Genomic DNA, 27,664 nt, shown 5'->3' on the forward strand with positions numbered 1-27,664 from the left:
TCATGCCCAAGGCATGTCTCAGTTTGAGAGACCAGTGGACCCTTATCATGGGGAATCTAGCAGATGTCATCCAAGTACCACCAGTCAAATTGTTCTTATTCAAACAAAGGTTACAATACTTTTTGTGATAAGCAATAATAATTATCAATTTATATACTGCAGGGCTGTGAAGTTCTATATGGTTTACAAAAATACAATTAAATGAAAAAAATAGATAACCAAATGATTAGAGAATAATACTGTAGAGGTCTAAATGGTTCATTAATCTTACAATATCTGTACGAGCTAATTACCTAGATATTTCAAGGACAAATATGTCTTTAAATGTCCCCTAAATTCCACATTGGAATTAGAAAGCATGATCAGATGTTCCAGGTCCTTACCCATAATGCTGCTTGGTATGACAAAAGATATTGTTGACATTTTTTAAGTTTGTAACTTCTAACAGGCAGAAAGACGAAATTCAAATGTGAATTTCTCCTGTGTTTATTGGTTGCAAAAGAGAAGAGCTTGATTATGTATTTAGGAGTTGGAACAAACAGAGGGGACATGGGCTCCTATCCCTTGTGTCAGAAGTTGTGGGGATATAGCAGTGGGCTTTCCTTCATAGGATGGTCCTTTGGACCCCATACTTCACAGGCAAGGACAGCAGCCTAGTAGACTGAGCAGAGTACAGGTATTGCAAACGCGTGAGTGGTCACATAACATGGGTATAACCCACAAGATATTCCAAGAGTGATGCGCCTCCTCATAAGAACATAATAATATCCATACTGGGTCAGACCAGTGGTTCCTCTAGCCCAGTATTCAGTTTCCACAGTGGCCAATCCAGGTCACAAGTATCTGGTAGAAACTCATATAGTAGCAACATTCCATGCTACTGATCCCAGGACGTGGCTTCCCCCCCTCTATGTCTGTCTCAATAGCGGACTGTGGATTTTTTTTCTACAGGAACTTGTTCAAACCTTTTTTAAAACCATCTATGTTAACAGCTGTTATCACATCATCTGGCAGCATGCTCTAGAGCAGTGTTCTTCAACCTTTTGATACCTATGGACCGGCGGAAATAAAATAATTATTTTGTGGACTGGCACTGGTCCGCGGACCAGCAGTTGAACACTGAACTAAGTCGTGCCCATCTCCACCCAATCTATGCCCCAGACCCCGCCCCCATAATAGTACTAATTGTAACACCATTTTTTCAATTCATTTTTCACATATATATACACACACACAGTATAATCGTATTAATAACACATAATGGTTAACCACAAAATTAAAATACACAAAGCAAACTATTCTTTTCAACATTCATTCCTACCAGAAAAAAGATAACTCCATGCAAATGCAGGATCAAAAACTAAAAGTACTAATATTTACAAACAAACCCTAAGATGCAAGACTCTGCAAGCAGTTACAACCCCAGAGGAAAAGAAACAAATGCATTTCTTCCTGAACAGACAGCAGATGTAAATCAATCATCAAATAAAAAAAATTAAAGTATTCCCCCTACCGCTATTGTCTCTCTCCCTCCATGCTGTGCCTTGCCTTCTGGCCTGCCACCTGGTGTTAACTTCGGGCCAGTCCACGGTGCGATCAATGCAGTGTCTTCGGGCTGGCTCCCTGAGTGTTGCATTGCATAAAGCTGTGGGCAGCGTCCTGTGCCTCATCTGGAAGCCTTCCCTCTGATGTTGCGATGTCAGAGAGAAGGCTCCCGGTTCAGGTGCAGGACGCGCGTAGGAGCCTTTTCCCACAGCTTTGTGCACTGCAGCACTCAGGAAGCCGGCCCAAAAACGCCGCATTGATCGCACCATGGACCGGCAGCTGAAGAACACTGTCTTCTGCCTGATGGACGTGCCAGCCCTGTGGACCGGCAGAAAATTTCTGCGGACCAGCACCGGTCCATGGACCAGCGGTTGAAGAATACTGCTCTAGAGCTTAAGAATTCTTTAAGCAAAAAAATATATTATTCTATTGGTTGTAACATTGAGTGTCCCCTAGTCTTTGTAATTTTTGATAGAATAAAAAATCGATTCACTTGTACCCATTCTACACCACTCAGGATTTTATAGACCTCAGTCGTATTTCTCCAAGCTGAAGAGCTCTTTTCCAAGCTGAACAGCCCTAACCTTTTTAGCCTTTCCTCATGCGAGAGAAGTTCTATCCCCTTTATCATTTTGGTCACTCTTTTTTGAACCTTTTATAATTCCACCATATCTTTTTTGAGATACAGTGACCAGAACTGAACACAGCACTTGAGGTGAGGTGGGACCAGGGTGCAATGCTGAGTTGCCTTGTTTATCATCCCTTTTTCTAATTTTTCCTTGCATCCTGTTTGCTTGTTTGATTGCTGACTCACATTGGGTGCAAGGTTTCAGTGAATTGGTTCCGGTGATACCTCGATCTTTTTCTTGGGTGCTTACTCCTAAAGTGGACTCTAGCATCTGGTAACTATGATTTTGATTATTCTTCCTAATGTGCATCACTTGCATATATCCACATTAAATTTCATCTATCATTTGAATGCCCAGTCTTCAATTCCCTAAGGGCTTCTACTATTTTTCACAGTCTGTATGCGTTTTAAGAACTTTAAATAGTTTAGTGTCAACTGCAAATTTAATCCTTTGTTCCAATTTCCAGATCATTTATAAATATGTTAAATAGCATCAGTCCTAGGACAGATCCCTGTATCACTCTTCACCCTCTTCCATTGAGAAAAATGACCATTTAACTCTTCCCTCTGTTTTCTGTCCAATAACTAATTCTTAATCCACAACTGAACATTATCTCCTATCCCATGATTCTAATTTTCTCAGGAGTCTGAAAGTTTAGCTACACTGTCAGCCGGTTCAACTTTATCCACATGTTTATTTACATCTTGAAAGAAATGAAGTAAATTGGTGAGGCAAGATTTCCCTTGCTTGAACCTATGCTGACTCTGACCCATTAAACATAGAAACATAGAAATAGACGGCAGATAAGGGCCCACGGCCCATCTAGTCTGCCCACCTTAATGTCCCTCCCCTACCTTTGCCCTGTGAATAGATCCCATGTGCCGATCCCATTTGGCCTTAAAATCAGGCACGCTGCTGGCCTCAATCACCTGTAGTGGAAGACTATTCCAGCGATCAACCACTCTTTCAGTGAAAAAGAATTTCCTGGTGTCACCTCGTAGTTTCCCGCCCCTGATTTTCAACGGATGCCCTCTTGTTGTCGTGGGACCCTTGAAAAAGAAGATATCTTCCTCCGCCTCGATGCGGCCCGTAAGATACTTGAACGTCTCGATCATGTCCCCCCTCTCTCTGCGCTCCTCGAGCGCAAACCATGTTTGCTTGTATGTTGTTTCCACTACTTTGCCTGAAGACAGGCTTACTTGTCCGTAATTTCCCAGATCACCCCAGAACCCTTTTTAAAAATCAGCATTACATTGGCCACCCTCCAATCTTAAGGTACTGCAGACAGTTTTAACAATGGGTTACATATCGCTAACAGCAGATAGCAATTTAATGTTTGAGTTATTTCAGTACCCTGGTATATACCATCTGGACCATCCTTGGTAGAAATTTTTGCCAATTATCTCAACAACAAAAGTCCCACTGTTCTGTTCCAGACTCAGATCATACGGTAAATTAGCATGCCTCTTTCTAAATTGGAGGAAAGTTCTTTTGTACACTTATCTTTTGCTACCTCCCTTAAAGAAGATCTTTCTGAAACTGAAACAAGATTGCTTAACTATAATCATAATTGCATCTTATTGGCAAATACAGATCTGGTTCCCTCCTCTTCTGGACTTGTCTTCTGAAGAACTGTGTAGATTGAACTGTTTTCTGACCCTCATCATGCAGAAGGAAGGGTCGCATCTACATCCTAACTTCCAGTCTATGACCCTCATGATCTGGATGTTGAGAGCATTGAATTCTAATCTATGGGCCTGCCTGTGGGTGTCTCCCAAATCTTGCTTCAAGGAAAGACTCCGCTGAGAGGTATTACCCTTAAGTGGAAGAGGTTTGCCATCTGATGTGAGGGCAAGAACCCAGATACTTTTGCTTTCCCTCACACAAAATCTGCTTACCTCCTGTATCTTTCTGAATCTGGTTTGAAAAACAACTCTGTAAAGTTTCACCCTAGTGCAGTTAATGCTTACCATTCTCATTTAAGGGATAAGTCCTTCTCTGTACGGCCTTTAGTTGTTCAACTCATGAAAAACACTTGATCAAAACCCTTGATCAAACCTTGTGGTGGGTCAGTGATCTCAACATGGTTCTCAACCAGCTGATGAAAGCTCCTTTTGATCCTCTGGATTTCTGTCATCTGAAGTTTTTAACTTGGAAAGTAATATTTTTGGTGGTGGTTACGGTACTTCAACTCGCAGGGTCAGTGAGTTTCAGTCTAAAGTAGCGGAGCCATCTTATACAAAATTTCATCAGAATAGAGTAATTCTCTATACTTCCCCTAAGGTTCTTGCCTAAAGTCTTGATGGAGTTCCATCTTAACCAGTCAGTTGTTCTGCTAACATTTTTCCCAAAAACCACATGCTCATTCTGGCAAAAGCGTACTGCATACTTTAGATTGCAAGTGAACCTTAGCCTTCTAGCTGGAGTGGACTAAAACCCATAGATAGTCCACCCAGATTTTATGTGTCTTTTGACCCAAATTGGTTGAAAGTAACCATCTGCAAATACACACTCTCCAGTTGGCTAGCAGATTGCATCTTCTTTACTTATGCCTAGGCTGGGCTGACTCTTTTGGTTATGTCAAGGCTCATGATGTTAGATCTCTGGCAACTTGAGGTCAGCCTCCATTGAGGAGATTTACAAGGCTGTGACTTGGTCATCTGTCCATACAATTCACATTTCACTACTGCCTTCAGCAAACTTCCCAACATGACAGCCATTTTGGTCAGACAGTCCTGAAGAATTTGTTTGGTGTCTAGAATCCAAGTTCAACCCCCCAGGCCCGTTTTCTGTTCTGTTCTAGGCTGTATCTCTAAATTGGCTTGTTTTTATTTTTCAGGTTAAGTGCAGAGCATGTTTCGAGTCCTAATTGTCCTAGCCTTGTTTTTGGTGAGCCTGGTAGCTAGGGATTCCTAGCTGTGAGAATGGAAAGCCTGCTTGTCCTTTGAGAAGGCGAAGTTACTTACCTGTAGCAGGTGCTTTCTGAGGACAGCAGGCCAAATATTCTCACATACCATTCACCTCCTCTTGGAGTTGTATTCTTTAAATTATATTATAGGACTGAGAGACCTGCATTAGTACATCAGGCGGAAAAGGATCCAGGCATTCACACTAAGGCACTGGATATCTTGCTAGTGAGCATCCACACTGGGTTCCGTTGGATGACATTACTTAATTGTGAGAATATTTGGCCTACTTAGTTGTGAGAGGATCACCTGCTACAGGTAAGCAACTTCACTTTTTTTGGGGTGCTATGGCACTTGTGATCTCCCCTTCCCAAACCCATTGCCTGTGTTGTTTTATTTGAAATATCTTGGACTGTTTCATCAAAATATCTGTCTCGAACGGTGTGCAGTAAGAAGAAATTTTAAAAGAAAACCATTCTCAGTGTTAACCATTGTATATTTCTTGAAAAGTATATGTGTCTATCAGACTTGTCTTACCCCTATCCTCTACCATTTCTCCCTCCAAAGAAAGGAATTTTTATGGATCTGTAAGAGAAAACAAAAATTCTAAGGTTTTTGCTCTTAGGAAACTCCTCTTATTTCTATCAGCTGTGGTTATTTTGAAACTCATCCTTGTAGGCTCATGGTATGGTCCATGGTGTAGCTGAAAATGTTGCTGTCGAACAACCTGCCAACCGACCTGCAGAAAATGCAGTTGTGGGTGAAAATGCAGAGGTGGCAGAAGAGCCAGCTGATGATGATGAGGAAGACAATGAAGATGAGGAGGATGCAGTGGTTGAGGATGCAGCTGATGCAAATAATGGTGCTCAAGGTAATAGCTTGTCAGGGAATGCCTTTTATCACCCTTCAGTTTGACTTTCTATATAATTTGTAAATCAAAATATTCTTACAGGTGAAAAAGAAACATTTGAAATTATAATAAAAAAATGACAGGATCAACATACTGTATATGCAACAAATCTGCAATAGATAAAATTATACAGTCCTCCTTAAAACAATATCAAGCACGTCACTTTAACATCCTAAAACTAAGAATATTTTAAATTGTAGTTTGAGAGGATTAAAATTTTTTGTTTTAAGAAAGGGTTGAACACAAGTGAATTTTTCATAAAATATGTAAGGAGGAATTCACTTTTTGTTTAAAATATTTTATTTATTGTTTGCATATTTATTTATTAAAAAATTTATATACCGCATACAGCTATACGGGTTACATATCACTTACATAATATCTTACGTTCTCTGCGATTTCCACATATAACATAGACATAACAGACAACACCATTAAAATCTCCCCCATATAAAATGTCAGTATACATTACATTAGTGATTTCTATTCCGCCTTTAACTTGCGGTTCAAGGCGGATTACATAAGAATTGTTAAGATATTAAGAAGTACATATTGTTAAGATATTAAGAAGTACTTAGGGAATAGTTTGAACATTTTCTGGTTTGCTAAGGAGTAGTTGGTATTGCAGGAGGAGTTCGGAGTATGTTTAGTTGTGTTATATTGGTTTTATGTATTTTTTTGAAGAGTAGGGTTTTTGTTTCTTTTTTGAGTATACCAAGTCAAATCAGATTTCAACAATTAAGGAAGCAAAAAAGCATTAGTTCAAGGATCCATTCCATGGTAGATGACAAAACCAATCAACATATACAGGCGAAACAAATCAAATTCAAACAGTTCAGAAATGCAAACAAGCTTTAAATCATACATTACTGTCAGAATATTCTTAAGAAGATATTTTCAGATGAAATAAGCATTAGCATAGAAAAGCATCAGCAAATAATTGCGTTTTCAGCATTTTCTTAAAATTTTTCCTCCCAATACAGAATTATCAGTGTGTTTATAAAATAAGCCCCACAAATTGATTGGGACTATATGAGGTTTGTTCAAAAAGTTCCAGGACAGTTTGAATTGTGTGTTAATGGGAAGTTTTTTTGAGACACACTAAGTGGCGTTGAGTAGCTTGAACCCTCACGAGTAGCCTCCCTTTTTCCGGTTTGTTGATTTCTGTTTTCATCTCTGAGTTACAACAATTTTTCTTGTACAATCCCACTTTATTCCGGGACTAGTGGGTATTGTGTATCTTGGCCCACCAGGAGCTGTAGGAAACTTCAAATGATAGAAGTCTTGACTCCTCTCTCTGCTATCATAACCTGGAGCATGCTCCCTGGGCCTCAGTTTTGTATTCCTACATGCCAGACTGTAGGAGCTTATCTATTCTGCTCGTGTTTCATTTCTAAATTTTCAGTCCTTTATTTTGGATAATATCTCACGGGGTTTGTCCTCGTGCTGTGGAGGTTCCCTGCAGGGACATCCTTGTGGTAGGAGATTGTAGACTCTAGGAAAAAAGTCTACTTCTGAGGTGTTCCCTGCTCTTGCAGTAAGCCCCCTGGATGGCCTGCATGTCAAATTGGGACTCTGGGATCAGGAGCTAGCTCACCTCAAGTTTGTCCGCTAGTGGGTGGAGTGCAGGCTTTGCAGTTCCGTGGAGGCACGACTGGGATCGGGGCCGGACTGCATGCCTCCACCAAGTGGTGCAGCTTCCGAAGGTGGCAGAGGTCACTGGCCATGGTGGTTGGGCAGTCAGAAGATTTGAAATCCAGCTTTCTAGCTTCCTGAGGCTTTAGATCTCCTTACATGCTGTATCAGCATTACCTGCCATTTCTCCCATACAACACAATGGAACTGTGAGCACTAGCTTGTTAGCCTGGTTTGATGATTTTGGGGTGGTTTCCCTGCATGTCCTACCCCTCCCCACCTCTAAAATTGTAAAAGTGCCATTTTCCAAGGGTTCCTGTTCTTTTCCCAAGCTATTTTAGGGCAAAATTGGTACCTGCAGCGACTATCTTAGATTGTCCTGATTTAAATAAAAGTATATTTGTTGCCCTTAGGAGCTTTATTTTTGCTCCAAGTTTCTCAGATGGCTTCCTCAGGACATGATGGCATGGATTCATTCATTGTTTGCAGTGGATAGCTGTCAGATTCGCAGCCATGTTCCATGTGTGCTGCGGCCCGTGAGAGGGGCAAGGTGTGCACGGATGTGGTGCCTTCCACCTCAGGAGAGACACTTCTTGGGTCTTCTGTCTCAGTTGCTGTGAAAATTGCACCAGGGACCCTCAGATGAGCTCTGGCAGTGTTTCGGTGAAATGCAAGCACGGTTCTGGTGAAAAGTTTCATAAATCTTCCAAGCACTCTGAGGTGTATAGGGCGTCTCTTGACACAGGAGACCAAGGGATGAGACTCATGGTGGGGAAGAAGAGGATAAGCGCTGTTAAAACGCTAGACAGGCATGGTCCCTTTTTAAAGGCACAATCACCGAGGCACAAAATCAGTATATACCGCGTATCAATAAGGGATCCAAGAGGAAAAGGAACAAAGAACCGGCGTGGCTCACTGCTGTGTTGAAGGAAGTGATCAGAGAAAAGAAGACTTCATTTAATGAATGGAAAAGGTCAAAAACGGACGAAAACTGGAAAAAGCACAAACAGCATCAACGCAAGTGCCATAAAGCGGTAAAAGGGGCCAAAAAAGACTACGAGGAAAAAATAGCCAAGGAGGCAAAAAACTTCAAGCCATTCTTTCGATATATTAAGGGGAAATGACCCGTAAAGGAAGCCGTGGGACCGTTGGATGATGATGGAATAAACGGAGTGCTAAAGGAGGACAAAACCATCGCTGATAAACTGAACACATTTTTTGCGTATGTGTTTACCAAAGAGGATATACACAACGTACCGGAACCCAACAGACTATATGCTGGAGCTGAAGACGAGAAACTGACAAGGATGACGGTCAGTCTAGAAGAAGTATGCAGGCAGATTGATAGGCTTAAGAGCGACAAATCCCCGGGACCAGATGGCATCCATCCTAGGGTCATTAAGGAACTGAAAGGGACAATAGCTGAACTACTTCAACTAATAGCCAACCTGTCGATCAAATCGGGAAAGATTCCGGAAGACTGGAAGGTGGCGAATGTTACGCCAATCTTCAAAAAAGGTTCAAGGGGAGATCCGGGAAACTACAGACCGGTGAGTCTGACCTTGGTACCGGTAAAGATGGTAGAGGCGCTGATAAAAGACCGCATCATTGATCACCTAGATGGACACAATCTGATGAGGACCAGTCAGCACGGCTTCAGCAAAGGACGATCTTGCTTGACGAACCTGCTGCACTTCTTCGAGGGAGTCAACAGGCAGATAGACAAGGGTGACCCAGTCGACATTATATATCTGGATTTTCAGAAGACATTCGATAAGGTTCCGCATGAATGACTTCTTCGGAAAATTGAGAACCATGGAATAGAGGGTGAACTACTCACGTGGATTAGAAACTGGCTAACAGATAGGAAACAGAGAGTGGGGGTAAATGGACAATACTCTGACTGGAAGAACGTCACCAGTGGGGTGCCGCAGGGCTCGGTGCTTGGACCCGTGCTCTTCAACATATTCATAAATGATCTGGAAATAGGTACGATGAGTGAGGTGATTAAATTTGCGGACGATACGAAGTTATTCAGAGTAGTGAAGACGCAGGGGGACTGTGAAGACCTGCAACACGACATAACCATGCTCGAGAAATGGGCAACAACATGGCAAATGAGGTTCAACGTGGATAAGTGTAAAGTAATGCATGTTGGTATCAAAAATCCCATGCACGAATACAGGATGTCCGGGGCGGTACTTGGGGAGACCACCCAGGAAAGGGATTTGGGAGTACTGATTGACAAGTCGATGAAGCCGTCTGCACAATGTTCGGTGGCGGCGGCGAAAAGGGCAAACAGAATGCTAGGAATGATTAAGAAGGGAATCACGAATAGATCGGAGAAGGTAATCATGCCGCTGTACCGGGCCATGGTACGCCCTCACATGGAATACTGCGTCCAGCACTGGTCGCCGTACATGAAGAAGGACATGGCACTACTCGAAAGGGTCCAGAGAAGAGCAACTAAAATGGTTAAGGGGTTGAAGGAGCTGCCGTACAATGAGAGATTAGAGAAGCTGGGCCTATTCTCCCTTGAAAAGAGGAGATTGAGAGGGGACATGATCGAAACATTCAAGATAATGAAGGGATTAGATTCAGTAGATAAAGACAGATTGTTCACCCTCTCCAAGGCAGAGAGGACGAGAGGGCACTCTCTAAAGTTAAAAGGGGATAGATTCCATACAAATGTAAGGAAGTTCTTCTTCACCCAGAGAGTGGTGGAGAGCTGGAATGCTCTTCCAGAGGCTGTTATAGAGGAAAACACCTTCCAGGGATTCAAGACAAGGTTGGACAAGTTCTTGCTGAACCAGAATGAACGCAGGTAGGGTTGGTCTCGGTTAGGGCACAGGTCTTTGACCTGGGGGCCGCCGCGTGAGCGGACTGCTGGGCGCGATGGACCGCTGGTCTGACCCAGCAGCGGCAATTCTTATGTTCTTATGTTTTCTCCCAGAATTTGTGAATATGCTTTATCAGGCATACTTGGTTAAAAAGTCCATGCCTGTGGTACCCCCACCGAAGCCGTGGGGACTTCCCCTCCGCTAGACACCCCGGAGCGGAAGCAGGTGATGCCTGCGATTGCGTCAGCCACTCTTTCCATTCCCCTGCTATCCCAGGGCAGCTTGGGGGCTTCCAATAATGTAGCTAATCTTGTGGAGGTCCGTGATCAAGATTTGTGTGGGTTCTGGGACCTGGTGGACGATCCTTCAATGTGCAGGTTCTTCAAACCTGGTCATCTTGAGATCTTATTTCAGAATCTCTGCAGGAATTAAAGCTGCAGCCAGATCAGCCGGTCCAGGCAGAATGCTCTTTGATGAGTGATCAGCGGCCGCTCACTACCTCCTTTCCTGATAACCCGGATCTGGTCTATCTTGTATCAGAGGTTTGTGTTAACCTGGAGGGTCAGTTGAAATGCGCTCGGGCAAGGCTTTATCCCATGGTGGTTGCCAAGCGATTTGCTTCCCCAAAGGTGGATTCAGCTGTGGCCCAGGTCACCAAGCATACCTCTTTCCCTACTGATAGTGGGGTGGTCCTGAAGGATGTTCAGGACAGACGTGTAGATTTTATCCTCAAACGCTTTTTTGATTCTGTGGTGGCCGATGTCAAAGCAGCGGTAGCCTCATCATTTGTTGCCCAGGCGTGCCACTCCAAGCTTCACCATGATCCTGATACCATGGTGTTGTGGAATTTGGTCTTTCTCATCTCTGGAGTGGATTATCTGACAAATTCATTATGACATGCTGAAAGGTTTGTTTTTTTTAAAATTTATTCTTTATTTATAAATTTCAACATATCAAGCATTAAACTTATACAGAAAAGAAATTAAGCCAAATACAATCTACAACAAGCCAGGAAAAAAAAATATAAACAAGGACATAAAAGTTACAATGGCTTAACTTTACTCAAGTCCTCAAATTAGATCCAAAACTTACGCATTTAGTGAGAAAATAAAAATAAACTTAAAGAATCACTGTCTTGAGCTGAGAGCAAAATGCATAACTTTCTAATGAGCTTAAGATTTTCCTTTATCCAACTGGGATATAGACAAGAAAGTGGTTAATTGAAAAGGTTCAAAGAAAACATACTTATTCATTTGGTGATGAAAATACACTTGCAAGGATGTTGCAAGTAAAAAGTAGCCTCTAAAGCTAACACTCCTGGCTTAAGTAATAGAAATTCACACCTACGCTTCTGCGTCTCACGTGATAAATCGGGAAACATCTGTATTTAATGTCCAAGAAATTCTTTCTGTTTATTCTTAAAGAATAGACTCAAAATCCATGCCTTAACTGGTTGGAGAGCTACAGATATTATTAATGTTGTTGGGGTCGCAATTTCTTTAATTGACGTCTCGAGAGATGCTGTGCATGGAGAATAGGGACACACACAGAGGGGGGATGTTGGATGGAGAAGGGGGACACAGAAGGGCAATAGTGATCACAGGGGTACAAAGGGACAAGGACGCAGAGGGTAGTGGTTCTTGTTTCAATCTTAATAGTTTGCCGGCCCACAAAATAATTTTTTTATTTCCGCCGGTCCATAGGTGTAAAAAGGTTGAAGCATTCGACAAAGTTCCACATGAAAGACTTCTCAGGAAACTACAAAGCCATGGAATAGAGGGAGATATACAAAGGTGGATAGGCAAATGGCTGGAAAACAGAAAGCAGAGAGTGGGCATAAATGGGAAGTTCTCAGACTGGGAGAAAGTGACTAGAGGTGTGCCCCAGGGCTCGGTACTTGGGCCGATCCTATTTAATATTTATATCAATGACCTGGAAGACGGAATATCCAGTGAGATCATTAAGTTTGCAGACGACACATAGCTATGCCGGGCAATCAGATCGCAGGAGGATAGCGAGGAACTCCAGAGCGACTTGTATCAGTTAGAGAAATGGGCAGAGCAATGGCAGATGAAGTTCAACGTGGAGAAATGCAAAGTAATGCATTTAGGTAGTAAGAATAAGGAACACGAGTATAGAATGTCAGGCGCAACTCTGGGTAAGAGCGAACAAGAAAAGGACCTGGGTGTACTGATAGATAGGACCCTGAAGCCGTCGGCACAATGCGCGGCAGCGGCAAAGAAAGCAAACAGAATGTTAGGCATGATAAAGAAAGGAATCACGAGTAGATCGAAGAAAGTCATAATGCCGCTTTATAGAGCAATGGTCAGACCACACTTGGAATACTGTGTCCAACATTGGTCTCCCTACCTAAAGAAGGATATAAAACTGCTGGAGAGGGTGCAGAGACGAGCAACGAAGCTAATAAGAGGTATGGAGAACTTGGAATATGAGGAACGACTCAAGAAACTGGGACTGTTCTCCCTTGAGAAGAGGAGGCTGCGAGGGGACATGATCGAGACGTTCAAAATACTGAAAGGCATCGATAAAATAGAGCAGGAAAATAAATTATTTACATTGTCCAACGCGACACGGACAAGAGGACATGGTTTGAAGCTAAGGGGGGACAAGTCCAGGACAAATGTCAGGAAGTTCTGCTTTACGCAGCGAGTGGTTCCAAAGGAGGTTATTAAGGAATCCACTGTGCTAGGATTCAAAGGCAAATTAGATGCACATCTCCTTACGAGAGGCATAGAGGGATATGGGTGACTAAAACTACATCAGGTATGTACCTGACTGGGCCTCCGCGTGTGCGGATCGCCGGACTCGATGGACCATGGGTCTGATCCGGAGATGGCAGTTCTTATGTAACACTGTTCTAAATGACCTGAGGTCATTAAAAAAAAAAAAAAAAAAAGAAGTCTTTCCTAAGTTGATGACCTTTTATGATCTCTTACTATAACCATTTCCCAATAGTCTAGCAGGATTAATTTACCTCTTGCTTTTTCCTAGAGAAGAAGGGTTCAGAGCTGCTGTGGAATGGCAGAGTGGTTGGCCTGTTTAACTTTTTTTCTGCCATTGTGCGATTAATCCCATGATTTATCACAGTTACACATTTTAATCGAAATGCAGCCCTAAATAAAGTATAAAAAGTAATTAAAAATACAAAATATAAATTGACAAATTAACGAATCTAAAACAGCATGTAGAATAGCTATACAGCTTTCAGAGCCTACTTCAGAAATGCAGCTCTGCTGTTTAGCATGTAAATCTATTTCATGCATGTATATCAAGGATGTCCTGAAAACTCATTTGGCTTTTATATTCTTAAGGACTGACTTAAGATGCACTTCATATTATTTAATGTTTATTCTCACCCTAGATGATATGAACTGGAATGCCTTAGAATGGGACCGAGCTGCAGAAGAACTTACTTGGGAGAGAGTGAGTAAAATATCTTTTTCATGAAAAGCATGACTTTCTAATTGTGTATGTTACATGATCAGATGGATTGGGTGGGGCGTTGGCCATAGCCCTCGTGGTACCCTCTTTGGTTATATAACATAGAGTACTCCCCCGCGAATCTCAAATAACCGTGAATATGGTTTTTCATGGGGGAGCCTGAAGAGGGCAGCAGGAGAGTAGCCGCAGCGCTGCGAGTGCAGGAAATCACTCGCGGTATGCTGCAACCGCCTCTTCCTGTACTAAGTTGGGCCTTATCCAATCAAGAGCTGCGTGTCAAAGCAGCTCCTGATTGGATAAGGCCAACTTAGTGCAGGAAGAGGCGGTCGGAGTGTACCGCAAATAATTTCCTGCACTTGCGGCGCTCCGACTGCTCTGTCCTGCCTCTCTTGCTGCCCTCTCCTTGTTGGCGGTTCGTGGTCCGAAAATACCGCGAATGACCGGGACCGCTGACCGTGAACGACCGGGGGAACACTTTATAGCATATTCCTTGCTCTTCTCCAGCCCTCTCTTGCTTTGAATGGGTAGCATGGCAGCAATTATAAGCCTATAGCAACAGAAATGAAAATCAGTGTGGGGCCCATGAACTGGCTTGTGCTCACAAGCCTTGCACTGGCCCTACACTTCCTCATGCTTATTATATTCGCAAGTTCTGCCATTGCTCCTTGAGAATGTTAATTGGCTGTCATCACTGAGGCACTTCTTAGTGCATTTAATTTCTGTATTGCACAGACAAGAAATTGTGACTCCTGAGGCAGGCTGTCATGCTGAAACACAGATCAGTATTGGGTTCTGCTTTCTAGTGCAAAAGGCATTTGAGTCTTGAAGCAGTGGGTTATTCACCTCTAATTGCAAGTTGTGTAGAAGGCATCTACATTTTGGGGTTCCACCTCCTGTATCCCTGGGCTGTGCTGTAGCTCTTCAGTTTCTCCCTCTACACATGAGTTGAAGGTGTTTTCTTAATGTGCTCTGATTTCAGTTTGTTATTTTTGGTTTTTTATCTTGAATTTGAGGCTTCTCTGTGCTTGAGGTCCCCAGTTTGTCTGGGGCAGTTCTGTCTGGGGCAGCTCTATCTGGAAGAGGCTCATTGTTGGTTATTGTTGGAGCTTGAGCGCAGGCTGTATAGCTCCGTGTTGGTCCTGAGGGCTATATCAGAAGTTGGCTGCATCTCTTCCCCTCCTCCCCCCCCCCCCGACGATGTGTGTGGAGCTGTGGGGCTTCAGACTTTTTCAGGATGTGACTGGCAGCTCAAACAAGCATTGGGACTTCATTTCTCACCTGCTGTTTCAGCATCAGCAGATTGTAAGTACAGTACATTGCTTCCTATGGGAGATGTCGGGGGGGGGGGGGGGGGGCGGGGGGGCGCCGCGCCGCGCCCTGAAGCTAGGATTTGGGTCTCCTAATTCCAAAAAACAATATTTCTGAATTTTTTATGATCTTGTTTAGCCTCCCTAGGTCAGTTTTTGGTGCCAAAACACTGCCACCTTGGCCATCTTGGATTTCCTGATTTAATTTTAAAAGCCTCTATCTCAAAACACCTTGATTTTGATTAAAATGAATTCGGGCCATTTTACCCTTGATTCATGCCAGATTTGTGCTGGATGGCCGGCTGAGGAGCGTCAGTGTTCCATGTGCCGTGGAGCCCATGAGGGGGTAGGAGTGCTGGGCTTAGTCCCCTCTGGTCCCTGTTGGGTGATTAGTTGCAGGTGGCTCAGTTTTTGGGACAAAAGTCCCTTCCAGAACCCTTAAATGGTGACACAGCATCTTCAGTGTAGCGCAGATGTGCCGTCGCCTCTGGGTCCATGAGGAGACAAGAAGAGCCTCTGAAGATATCCTTAGGGCATCCTGTTCAGGACTTTGCCCCTGATTTTGTTGGTCTTATGTTAGAAGACTATATGACTTATTGGGGTCTAGCTGCACCGTCAGGGGTCATGCCAGCTATTGTGCACGGGGGTTTGTCAGTGTCACCTCTGAATGTTCACCTGCAAGAACTGGTGGAACCGAGCAGGAAAAATGCGACTGTAGGTCAGGGTAAATCCGGGCAAGCAAGGCAAAGGGGGAGAAACAGGAGATGCAGCTATAGCTGTTGAGTCTCAGAAAATAAAAAATGTCATCATGACACTGCTCCCGGCAGCTTTCATAAGTACATGCTCCATAGCAGGGAGGAAAAGAAAAAAGACCTGCCCACAATCCAGGAAGCAGTTTTTGTTTGATTTTTGCTCTGTTTTGAATTCAGCCACGTCTTGGATTGTGGCTCTTTTTTCTCTTATCCTCCCTGCTGTGGGGCGTCTCCTGTTCCTCCCCCTTTGCCTTGCCTGCCCGGATTTACCTTGACCTACAGCTGCGTTTTTCCTCTCGGTTCCTGAGGAAGGGGCTTTGGCCCTGAAACCCTGCTGGGTTGAGCCGTGGTGAAACAGTACTGCACTTTAATTCTGGCCTTGAATATAAAAGGACTTGGGCTGCCTCCGGTACTATGTGACAACAGGATTGTATATTCAGCTAAGTACTTGAAGGGACAAGTGATTGTGATTTAATTTTTCTGCCTTTGGATCAGTGGGCTCAGGCATTCGGGGCATTACATGACAGTTGATTTTCTGCTTTTTACTGGCATTCCACTTATTTAGTTATCTATTGGGCATGTGTTTGCACTGAATTTGCACTTATTAAGCACACAGGAGCACCTAAATGATGGTGTGTGGCTGGTTGGAGTAGTATTGCCTGCTCTTGGTTTGCTGGCTCTGCTTCTTTAAGCATCAGAGTGGCTCTGCCGAGCTGCTCTTAAGAGCTTTCAAACTCACACTGAGGGTGCTCCTTCACTCAGAAAAAATTTAATATTTAAACTTAAGTTGATATGCTGTTTTTAAGTGTGGAAGCCAGGGAATCATATTGCCTGTAATGCCCTAGGGTATTCCCTGCTTATATTTTTGTGTCTTAAGTACCTGATTTTTGCTTTTGGGGCATTTTTGTAGTAATAGATATTCAAGCCATAGAATCCATACCGACCAAGGAATCGTGCTTGGGCTATATACTTTATTGTGCCCAAGAAAATCTCAGACTACTGGAAGCCAATCTTGGATCTGAAGTTGGTCAATGCAGCACTGAAAGTGCCCTGATTCCGGATGTAGACTGTGCATTTGGATATAGCTTCGGTAGTGCCGGGGGAATTTCTAGCCTCGCTGAATTTGACAGAGGCTTCCTTGTATATTCCAGCCCACAGGAAGTTCCTAAGATTCCATGTGCTAAAGAGACATTTTTGATTCTCAGCACTTCCATTCGGTCAAGGTGAGGGTAGTTACAGCAGTGTGTCTGCACAAGGCAGGGATCCATGTACATCCACACATGGACGACTGGCGGATCAGATCGTAGTAAAGGCCGACAGCAAGAAAGCAGGGATGTAAGTTGTCCAACTGCTACAGGACCTCAGTACGATTATCCAATCCCTAGAGTAAATTTATAACAAGTTTATGAGAAATACAAAGAATTAGTGTTGTTGATATATCTGAGTTATATGTTGTTTGTGCTTTAGTACTCTGTATGTTCTTATGTAAACCACTTAGATTTAGGCGGTATATAAATTTTTAAAATAAATAAATCCACTTTAACACAATAGAAGGCTATGTTTTTCTTCCTGAGCATTGCAAACTAAACCTAAGATGCCAGATTTTGGAGATCCTGACAATGCCACCTCCTATGGTTTTGTCACTTTGAGAAAGAGAATCTCTTCTTCCATCTCGATACGGCCGGTAATATACTTAAACGTCTCGATCATGTCTCCTCTCTCCCTACGTTCCTCGAGTGAGTACAGCCGCAAATTTTTCAGTCTTTCCTCGTACGATAGATCCTTGAGCCCCGAGACCATCCTGGTGGCCATCCGTTGCACCGACTCTACTCTCAGCACATCTTTTCGGTAGTGTGGCCTCCAGAATTGCACACAGTATTCCAAATGAGGCCTCACCATGGTTCTGTATAATGGCATTATGACTTCCGGCTGACGAAACTCCTGCGGATGCAACCTAACAACTCTTGCCTTAGATGAAGCCTTCTCCACATGATCAGCAGTTTTCATGTCTGCGCTGATGATCACTCCCAAGTCTCGTTCTGTTGAAGTTCTAGCTAAGGTCTCACCATTCAAGGTGTAAGTTCTGCACGGATTTCTGCTGCCGAGGTGCATGATCTTGCATTTCTTAGCGTTGAAGCCCAGCTGCCTGGTCGAGGACCAAAGCTCCAACAAATGTAGGTCCTGTGTCATACTATCAGGTGAATTGCCGTCTAACTATATTGCATAGTTTGGCGTCGTCAGCGAATAACGTTACCTTACCTTGAAGCCCCTGAGTTAGGTCACCTATGAATATGTTGAAAAGGAGCGGGCCCAAGACTGAGCCCTGCGGTACTCCACTGGTCACCTCCGATGTTTTAGAGAGGGTACCGTTAACTACCACCCTCTGAAGTCTGCCACTCAGCCAGTCATTGACCCATGTAGTTAGTGTTTCTCCCAGCCCCATTGATTTCATCTTGCTCAACAGCCTGCGATGCGGGACATTATCGAAAGCTTTGCTGAAGTCTAGGTATACGATTCTCCCAAGTCTAACTGTTTTGTTACCCAGTCAAAGAAGCTGATGAGATTGGATTGGCAGGACCTACCCTTGGTGAATCCGTGTTGACTGGGATCCCATAGATTCTCCTCATCCAAGATTGCGTCTAATTTACGTTTGATTAGTGTTTCCATGAGTTTGCATGCTATTGATGTGAGACTCACCGGTCTGTAGTTTGCAGCCTCTGTCCTGCAACCCTTTTTGTGCAGTGGAACGACGTTAGCTGTTTTCCAGTCTATGGGGACTCTCCAAACTTAGGGAGAGATTGAAGAGTCCTGATAGCGGTCTTTGGTTGCAACCACAGAGGTTGTCCCTTGGGGAAAAGTTCATCTACACCAGGGGTGTCCAATGTCGGTCCTCGAGGGCCGCAATCCAGTCGGGTTTTCAGGATTTCCCCAATGAATATGCATGAGATCTATTAGCATATAATGAAAGCAGTGCATGCAAATAGACCTCATGTATATTCATTGGGGAAATCCTGAAAATCCGACTGGACTGCAGCCCTCGAGGACCGACATTGGACACCCATGATCTACACCCTCTTCTGGACACACTATTGTCTCACTGGTCTCTGCAGATGGATCTCTCCAGATGTCCCTTGCCAGGACAGTGGAGGTGCATCAAAGTTTGCGTTGGTGGCTCCAACTGAAGTCATTGTCCAAAGGCTTGGCTCTCTGCATCTCCTCTCTGGTGATCCTGACAACGGGTGCCAGTCTTTATGGCTGGGGGTGCTTTTGCAAGGGCCATCCAGTTTAGGTCTGGTGGTTGCCCTCAGAGGAAGCAGTCCATCCACAGATTGGAGCTGTGAGCCAATCATCTAGCACTGCAGTCATTGGAGAGCACCCTGAAAGGCAATTGGTTAGGGTTTTCTCGGACAAGGCCACAGCTGTGGCATACGTCAACAGGCAGGCAGGCACTAAGTGTGCACTGTTGATTCAAGGCCCAGTTGTTTAACTAGGCAGAAGTACATCCTACAGACTCTAGCAGTACCACATGTAGTGGGAGTGGACAATGTGCAGGCTGACTCAGCCGGCAGACCTGGACCCGGAGGAGTGGTCTTTGTTCCAGAAGGCCTTCAATAGCATTGTGAGGTTCTGAGGGCATCTGACATTTGATCTGATGGCGTCAATAACCAACAAAAGTCTTTTGGTTCTTCAGCATGGATGTTCTAGTACAGCTTTGGCCAGAGAAAGGATTGTTGGACATGTTTCCCCTGTGGCCCATGATATGTTGAGTCATTCAAAGAATAGCTACCCACTTGAGGTTTGTTTTCCTGGTTGCTCCAGGTACATGTATCTGGTTTGGCTACAGAGGGAGAAATGTCTCATCCAACTCTTATCTTGCAGGATACAGTTGCCCTGGAGGATCTGGAGTGCATTAGGTTTATGGCCTTAGCGTAGAAGTTCTAATTGGAGGTAGTCATAGCTACCCTCCTGAGATCTAGGAAATCAGCAACTGTTGCAGCCTATGCTAAGGTTTGGAAAATGTTTCTGCACTGGTGTGCTAAGTAGAATGTAGAGCCTTTTAAGGCTCTGATGTCCGCAGTCCTAGTGTCTCCTCAGGATGGACTTGAGAAGGGCCTGGCATTTGGTTCCTTCAAAGTGCAGGTGGCAGGCCTCGTGCTTTTGAGTGTAGAAAGTTTCTTTGGCTTCCCATCCCAAAGTACCCAGGTATTTGAAGGGAGCATTGTGGCTGCGTTGTCCTGTATGACAGCCATTCCGACGAGGCATCTTAACATTGTCTTGCAGGCCTTCAACAAGGCCTGTGCAAGCCCTTACAAGAGGTATTACTGATGGATCTTACCATTAAGATGATTTTTTCTGGTAGTTTTCACCTTGGCAAGAAGGGTTTTGGAGCTCCAGACTTTGTTGTGTAGAGAGCATTTCCTCAGATTTAAGGAGGCTGGCGACTTACTATGCACACTACCTTCTTTTTTGCCAAAGGTGGTCTTGGTCTTCCATGTAAATCAGGAAGTCCAGCTGTCCGCGATCCATGCCATGTTTGAAGAAAAAGGACAAAATTTTGGCATTCCTGGATGTTAGTTGAGTTCTTCTCTATTACCTTGAGGTGATGAATAATTTTTGTCTCTCAGATCATCTTTTTGTACTGACGAGTCCTAGCCATGTGGGAAACCGGCTTCTAAGGCATCCATTTCAAGATGGATTCGCAAGGCTATTTCGTCAGCGTACTTTGAGTGTGGTAAACAACCACTGATTTGATAGTACGCTCTACGAGGAGGGTAGCTTCTTCATGGGCAGAGTCCTGTGCGGTTCTGTCTGAGGAGGTTGGCAGGGCAGCTGCATCCTTCATCCTTTTAAAAAGTTTTATATGGGGTATGTGGCAGCATGGCTGGACACCACTTTTGGGTCCTTGGTGCTAACAGCAGGCTCATTTCTCCTGCCCTAGACTCAGGAGACAGCTTTGGTACATCTGAGCAGAGTTTTGCTTCTTCCCAGCTCTTAGATGCACTGGAATAATGATAATTGTACAAATATTTCCAATAAAATACTGTTTATTAAAATTTAACAGACATCTTGTTACAAAAGACATTATTTGTACAATGGAGACGCATTTCAATCAGAAAATGTAAATGCAGCTATTCTGAATAAATGTTCTCACTAAGTCCACTTGTATACGTAATATATGATGACATTTTTACTGTCTGCACATAATGGGTCAAGAATACTTGATACCATATAAGGCACTTGCATGCATATTGTGGGAGTGTCTTCCCCCTCACACAAGAATTCCTAAAAGTTACATTTTAATACTAGTTTATCTAATAAAGAAAGATACAGAAGAAACCAGGAAAAAGTATTACAATATAATATACTTAGAGGAAAATTTATCCATACACTCAGCTTTAAATCATTTCTCCTTAAAAGTCAAACTGCTGCCCCCATATTACTGAGTCACTTAAAAGCCTGCACTGAAAATCCTATGTCTCAGTGAAAGAGAAGGGGAGTGGCCAATCCAATCCCACAAAACCTACATTTTCCTATATGAATCCTCCAGTACAATTTTTAGTTAATTATATTTCAATCTGAACCCTTGAATATGAAAGTTCCTACATTTGTATTGTAATAGTTTACTAAAATTTATACATTTGGTATATCCAATTAGCATTTCTAACTTTATTTTGCAAAAAAGGAGAGGGAACCCCCCTCCCCTGGAATGTAATCTCTGTAGTAAGAAGAAAAGTCCATCTCTATAGCAACTAGGTCAAAAGCCAAACCTTATCTGCCACAGGTCTCTGGAGACCAGACTAGGCACACATTGAAACAATGGAACTAAGCTACAGTCTAAGTTATCTTCTCTTGTCCTTCAACAAAGCTATCAATTAATTCTAGGGTCCTAAGAGAATGCTGCTCTTTCCCTGTTTCCAGTGACCTCAGCACAAAGCACATATATTTTTTTCCAGATCACTATATTATCATATTTGTCTACCTGATTCATGTTCTTGCTTATCCAATTGTAATTTTATATGGCCACTCATAAAGCCTTCTCTTGGATTAAGTCCCTATCTTATCAATATATATTCCCTCACTAGTAAAATCCAAAATGATGAGAAGAAAGCGTAGTGGCTATTTTATATTTCATGCTTGCCTATTCCACCACATCTGTCCATTTTTAATAGGCTGCCACCCCCAGGTTCATTTGAGCCGAAGGGCCACATCAACATCCCACTGATTTAAGACTCGTATGCCTTTTGCACTAGAATGGAAGACTAGGTTCTTACCTCAATAATCTTATTTCTAGTAGAAAGTCATGACTCATGAAGGCCTGCCCTGTCAGATTTAATTTAGCCTGCTTACTGTCTCGGACATGTACGTATTACCAGATGTTTGGTTTTCTCCTGTCAGAGAGCTCTGAATACTAATGACTTAATTCTCTCTTGCAAAGAAGCAAGGAAGAGACTGTGAGAACTGTATAAGTGTTATCCCAGGACAAGCAGGCATGAAATGACGGAGGTGATTAGTGGAGTACCACAGGGCTCAGTCTTGGGCCCAATCCTATTCAACATCTTTATAAGAGACTTGGCAGAAGGGCTTCGAGGTAAAATAACATTATTCGCCGATGACGCCAAACTGAGTAATGTAGTGGGCAAATGCACAACAGACGAAGATTCAGTGCCCAACAACATGATGCACGACCTACTCCTACTGGAGCGATGGTCTAGGACATGGCAACTCAACTTCAATGCCAAAAAATGCAAAGTTATGCACCTGGGCAGCCAGAATCCATGCAAGTCTTATACCCTTAATGGCGAGATCCTAGCAAAAACGGTAGCAGAACGAGATTTGGGGGTAATCGTCAGTGAGGACATGAAGTCTGCCAATCAAGTGGAGCAGGCTTCGTCCAAGGCAAGACAAATCATGGGCTGCATACGAAGGGGTTTCGTCAATCGTAAGGCGGAAGTCATTATGCCATTGTATAGATCCATGGTGAGGCCCCACCTGGAATACTGTGTGCAATTCTGGAGGCCGCATTATCACAAGGATGTGCTGAGACTGGAGTCGGTGCAAAGAATGGCCACCCGGATGGTCTTGGGACTCAAGGATCTACTATACGAAAAACGGCTTGACAAATTACAGCTATACTCGCTCGAGGAGCGCAGAGAGAGGGGGGACATGATCGAGACGTTCAAGTATCTTACGGGCCGCATCGAGGCGGAGGAAGATATCTTCTTTTTCAAGGGTCCCACGACAACAAGAGGGCATCCGTTGAAAATCAGGGGCGGGAAACTACGAGGTGACACCAGGAAATTCTTTTTCACTGAAAGAGTGGTTGATCGCTGGAATAGTCTTCCACTACAGGTGATTGAGGCCAGCAGCGTGCCTGATTTTAAGGCCAAATGGGATCGGCACATGGGATCTATTCACAGGGCAAAGGTAGGGGAGGGACGTTAAGGTGGGCAGACTAGATGGGCCGTGGGCCCTTATCTGCCGTCTATTGTTTCTATGTTTCTATGATATTCTCACATGTAGGTGACGTCATCTACAAAGCCCCGATGCAGACAGCATTTCAAGCAAACTTGATTGAAGATTCAAGCTTGCTGGCTGCACCACGCATGTGTGCCTCCTGCTCCACTAGAGGGCGCATCCCCTCCTCGTGGTCTCCAGTTCGATTTTTTCCGCTGTGCTAAGAAGACACGTTTTTCTTAGCGCTGCCCTAATGCCTTCTTTGCACCGCGATTTACTATTTTTTTTTTCCTTTCTTCGTAAAAGTCGCTGTGCATAACGAAAAATTTTTTCTTCCTGCTCATCGCACTTTTCGCGCCTTTTTCTCGCGATCCGGGGTTTTCCCGGATCGCCGCGACCACGAGGCCTGATTGGCCGCAGCCGCCTGGATGTCCCGGCCCATTACGGGCTTTAAAAAGTGCACCGGGTGCGAGCGTCTTCTATCTCTCACAGACCCGCATCGCTGGTGCATCCTTTGCCTGGGGGCCGACCATCCAACGGAAATTTGCCCCCGGTGTGCAACTTTTCAACAGCGGGCGCTCCGCCGCCGACGGGCCCGCATGGCAGAGCTATTTGCTACCGATCAACCCTCGACCTCAGCCTCGAGATCGGCCCCGGCCTCGATCTCGGCCTCGAGTACATCGGCCCCACCTCGGGACTCGACTTCGAAGACATCGAGCTCTCATAAGTCCTCTGCCCCGGGTAAGTCCCCTCTTCCTTCCTCAGGTTCCACATCGTCAAAGAAGCCAACCTCGAGGACAATGGCCGCACAGAGTGGAAACTCATTACCCACGGCCCCGGCAAAAACCCCGAAGACCTCGGGACGTGCCTCCACCCCTCGGGAATGCTCCGAAGCGAGATCGCCCCCGGTGGAGAGCACAGCGGCCTTGGACATGCCATCGATGCTGTCCGTGCCCGTATTCCAGACCTGCTCCGAGCGATGATCACAACGGAGCTATCCGCTGCCATGGCTCACCTCCAACCGGCCTCGGCCTCGACCTCGCATGCGCCGGACCAGCCTGAGCAACACGCCGAGACCCCTCGAGGGAAACCGCGCTGTTCTCGTCGCCTCTCCTCTTCATTGGATTCCTCCCTGAGGCATTCGAAGCATTCAAGGCATTCAAAATGAAAATCGAGACCCCTCTCTAAGAAAGCCCTGAGTTCCCCTCTGGTACGAGGGCGCACACACTCGACTCGATCGGGGGAGCCGCTAAGGGTCACCGAGCTGTCTCTTACCAACCCACAGCTCCTATTGACTCCCCCTCGGTCCGGAGCTCCGGCCCGAGGCCCTAGGCTTTCGCCGAGGGAGTCCGGGGAGGGATCCCCGACCAGGCACCGGTCGGTCCCCAGAACCCCGGCATTGTCCCCGAGGGGCTCCTCGAGGCGACGCAGGTCCTCGACCCCAGAGCGCTTTCACAGCACGTCTCCGGTATCGGACCGAGGATCCGAGCGAGAGCCCCTCTATTCGAGGGAGGCTTCTCCTTCATTCTCAGCCAAACGGCTGTCTCGGTCAACGTCCCCGCAAGGGGCCACGGGACCCCATCGACCATCCTTCATGAGGTTCGTCCAGGACATGGGACGTGCCCTTGACTTGGACCTACAATCTGACTCAAGGTACTCCAAGGAATACCTGGCGGAGCTGGATATGCCTTCCCCGCCCCGAGAGTCCCTCAGGCTACCACAGAACCTGGTACTCGAGCAGACCCTTATCAGGAACCTCGAGACTCCTTACATGGTGACAGCGGTCCCATCCAAAATGGAGTCTAAGTACCGGACGGTACCTCACCCGGGGTTTGAGCATCCACAGCTGTCCCACCAATCCCTGCTGGTGGAATCATCTCTGAAAAAAGCTCACCTCTCGAGGGTGTCCGCGGCGGTCCCCCCTGGACGCGAAGGCCGGACACTGGACAAATTCAGACGCCGGTTGTACCAGAACTCTATGATGACCGCCAGAGTCCTGAACTACACCTTCACTTTTTCCTCCTACCTGAAGCACCTCATTGGGCGGCTCTCCTCCTTCTCGGAGAGCTTACCCACCCCTCGCCAGACAGAGTTCAGCCTCCTCCTCGAGGATTTTTCCAACCTCAGGCTACACTTGTTCCACGCCGCTTACGACGGCTTTGAACTATTTTCCAGGGTCGCCGCCTTCGCGGTGGCCATGCGCCGGCTGGCATGGCTACGACTCGTCAATATAGACCCCAACCTGCAAGATCGACTAGCCAACCTCCCCTGCATCGGGAAGGAACTCTTTGACGACACCATCGAAGCTGCTACGAAATGGCTGTCTGAACACGAACGCTCATTTGAGTCTCTTGTCCGACAGAAGCCTAAACCACAGACCTCTCGCCCCTTCCGGGGATTACCTCGACGCTACCCCCAGAAGTCCACACCGGCCTTTTCAAGACTGCCGCCGCGACGCCCCCAGGCTAACTCTAGGGCTCCACCAAAGTCACAGCCCACGGCGTAGGCGAAGCCATCTCCGTCCTTTTGACGGAATGAGCGGACGGGGGCGGGCTCCCTCCCCATCGGGGGCCGCCTTCAAGCCTACTACCCTCGCTGGAAAGCCATCACGTCGGACTCATGGGTCCTTGGCGTGATCTCATCAGGGTACTCGCTCAACTTTCGGGAGGTACCCCCCGACTGCCCACCAAGTGCGTGTCCTCCAAACCGAGCGCAGTTGCCCCTCCTCCTCTCCGAGGCACAGGACCTCCTCCCTCAAAATCAAAGGGGCCAAGGATTTTACTCCCGCTACTTCCTGGTACCGAAGAAGACAGGAAACCTGCGCCCGATCCTGGACTTAAGGCGCCTGAACAAGTTTCTGGTACGGGAAAAGTTTCGGATGCTTTCCCTCCCGATCCTTTACCCCTTGATCAGCGAAGGCGATTGGCTCTGCTCCCTCGATCTGAAGGAGGCCTACACCCATGTTCTGGTGCACCCTGCTTGCCGCAGGTTCCTGCACTTTCAGGTGGGGGACCTCCACCTGCAATATCAGGTCCTCCCCTTCGGCCTGTCCTCGTCCCCCCGAGTCTTCACGAAGTGCCTCGTAGTAGTCGCGGCTACCTTGCGCTCCCAGGGTCTGCAGGTATTCCCCTACCTGGACGATTGGTTGATCAAAGCCTCGACCAGGGAGGGGGTTATCTCAGTGACCAAACAGACTATTACTGTGCTTCAGTGTCTGGGGTTCGAGATAAACTTCCCAAAGTCCTTACAATTCATCGGGGCCGTGCTGGACACGGTCCGTCTGCGTTCCTTCCTCCCTCCTCAGCGTCAGGAGGCATTGGTAAATCTGAGCTGACAAGTCTCGAGATCGACTACCGTCTCGGCACGACAGATGATGATGCTCCTCGGCCATATGGCCTCCACAGTCCACGTTACCCCGCTTACCCGCCTCCATCTGCGGTTACCACAGTGGACCTTGGCATCACAATGGCGACAGGATCGGGACCCGATCTACCGCCACGTGACAGTGACTCCTTCCTTGCAAAGATCGCTCTGTTGGTGGGCCGACTCGTCAAATCTTTCCAAGGGTTTGCTCTTTCTCACCCCGCCACACCACAAGGTCCTAACCACGGACTCGTCGGAGTACGCTTGGGGGGCTCATGTAGATGGTCTACACACGCAAGGCCTTTGGACCACAGAGGACCGTCACTGCCACATCAACGTGCTGGAGCTTCGGGCCATTTACCTCGCCGCGGTGGCCTTTCAGCATCTGCTTCACGACCGGGTGGTTCTCGTCCGCACGGACAACCAGGTGGCGATGTACTACGTAAACAAGCAAGGAGGGACGGGGTCTTGGCCCCTCTGCCAGGAGGCCTTATGGCTCTGGGAGTGGGCGGTCTCCCAATACATCTCCCTTCGAGCGGTTTACATCCAAGGGGAACAAAACTGCCTGGTGGACAGGCTCAGCCGCCTCCTCCAGCCACACGAGTGGTCCCTGCACTCTCAGGTGCTGCGACAGGTGTTCGACACGTGGGGGACTCCCCAGATAGACCTGTTCGCCTCCACCGACAATCAAAAACTGCCTCTCTTCTGTTCAAGGATATACTCCCCGGACCGTCTCGAGGCCGATGCCTTCCTCCTAGATTGGGAGGGAAAGTTCCTCTATGTGTTCCCGCCGTTTCCTCTGATTCCGAGGACGCTGGTCCATCTAAAATCTCTGAGGGCCACTCTGATCCTGATCGCTC

At 45.8% G+C, this 27,664-nt stretch overlaps 1 protein-coding gene across 3 annotated transcripts in view; it reads left to right on the forward strand.

Annotated features, from left to right (window-relative positions):
- The window catches only part of MARCHF6 (membrane associated ring-CH-type finger 6), a 590,605-nt gene that overhangs the window by 170,227 nt on the left and 392,714 nt on the right, over positions 1-27,664 (forward strand). For all 3 annotated transcript variants that reach the window (XM_033929823.1, XM_033929822.1, XM_033929821.1), the window contains exons 7-8: positions 5,759-5,951; positions 13,848-13,909. In XM_033929823.1, the coding sequence (XP_033785714.1) occupies positions 5,759-5,951; positions 13,848-13,909 (255 nt within the window). The remainder of the gene's footprint in view (positions 1-5,758; positions 5,952-13,847; positions 13,910-27,664) is intronic.

Source organism: Geotrypetes seraphini, chromosome 2, assembly GCF_902459505.1.
Source record: "Geotrypetes seraphini chromosome 2, aGeoSer1.1, whole genome shotgun sequence".
Classification (NCBI taxonomy): domain Eukaryota; kingdom Metazoa; phylum Chordata; class Amphibia; order Gymnophiona; family Dermophiidae; genus Geotrypetes; species Geotrypetes seraphini.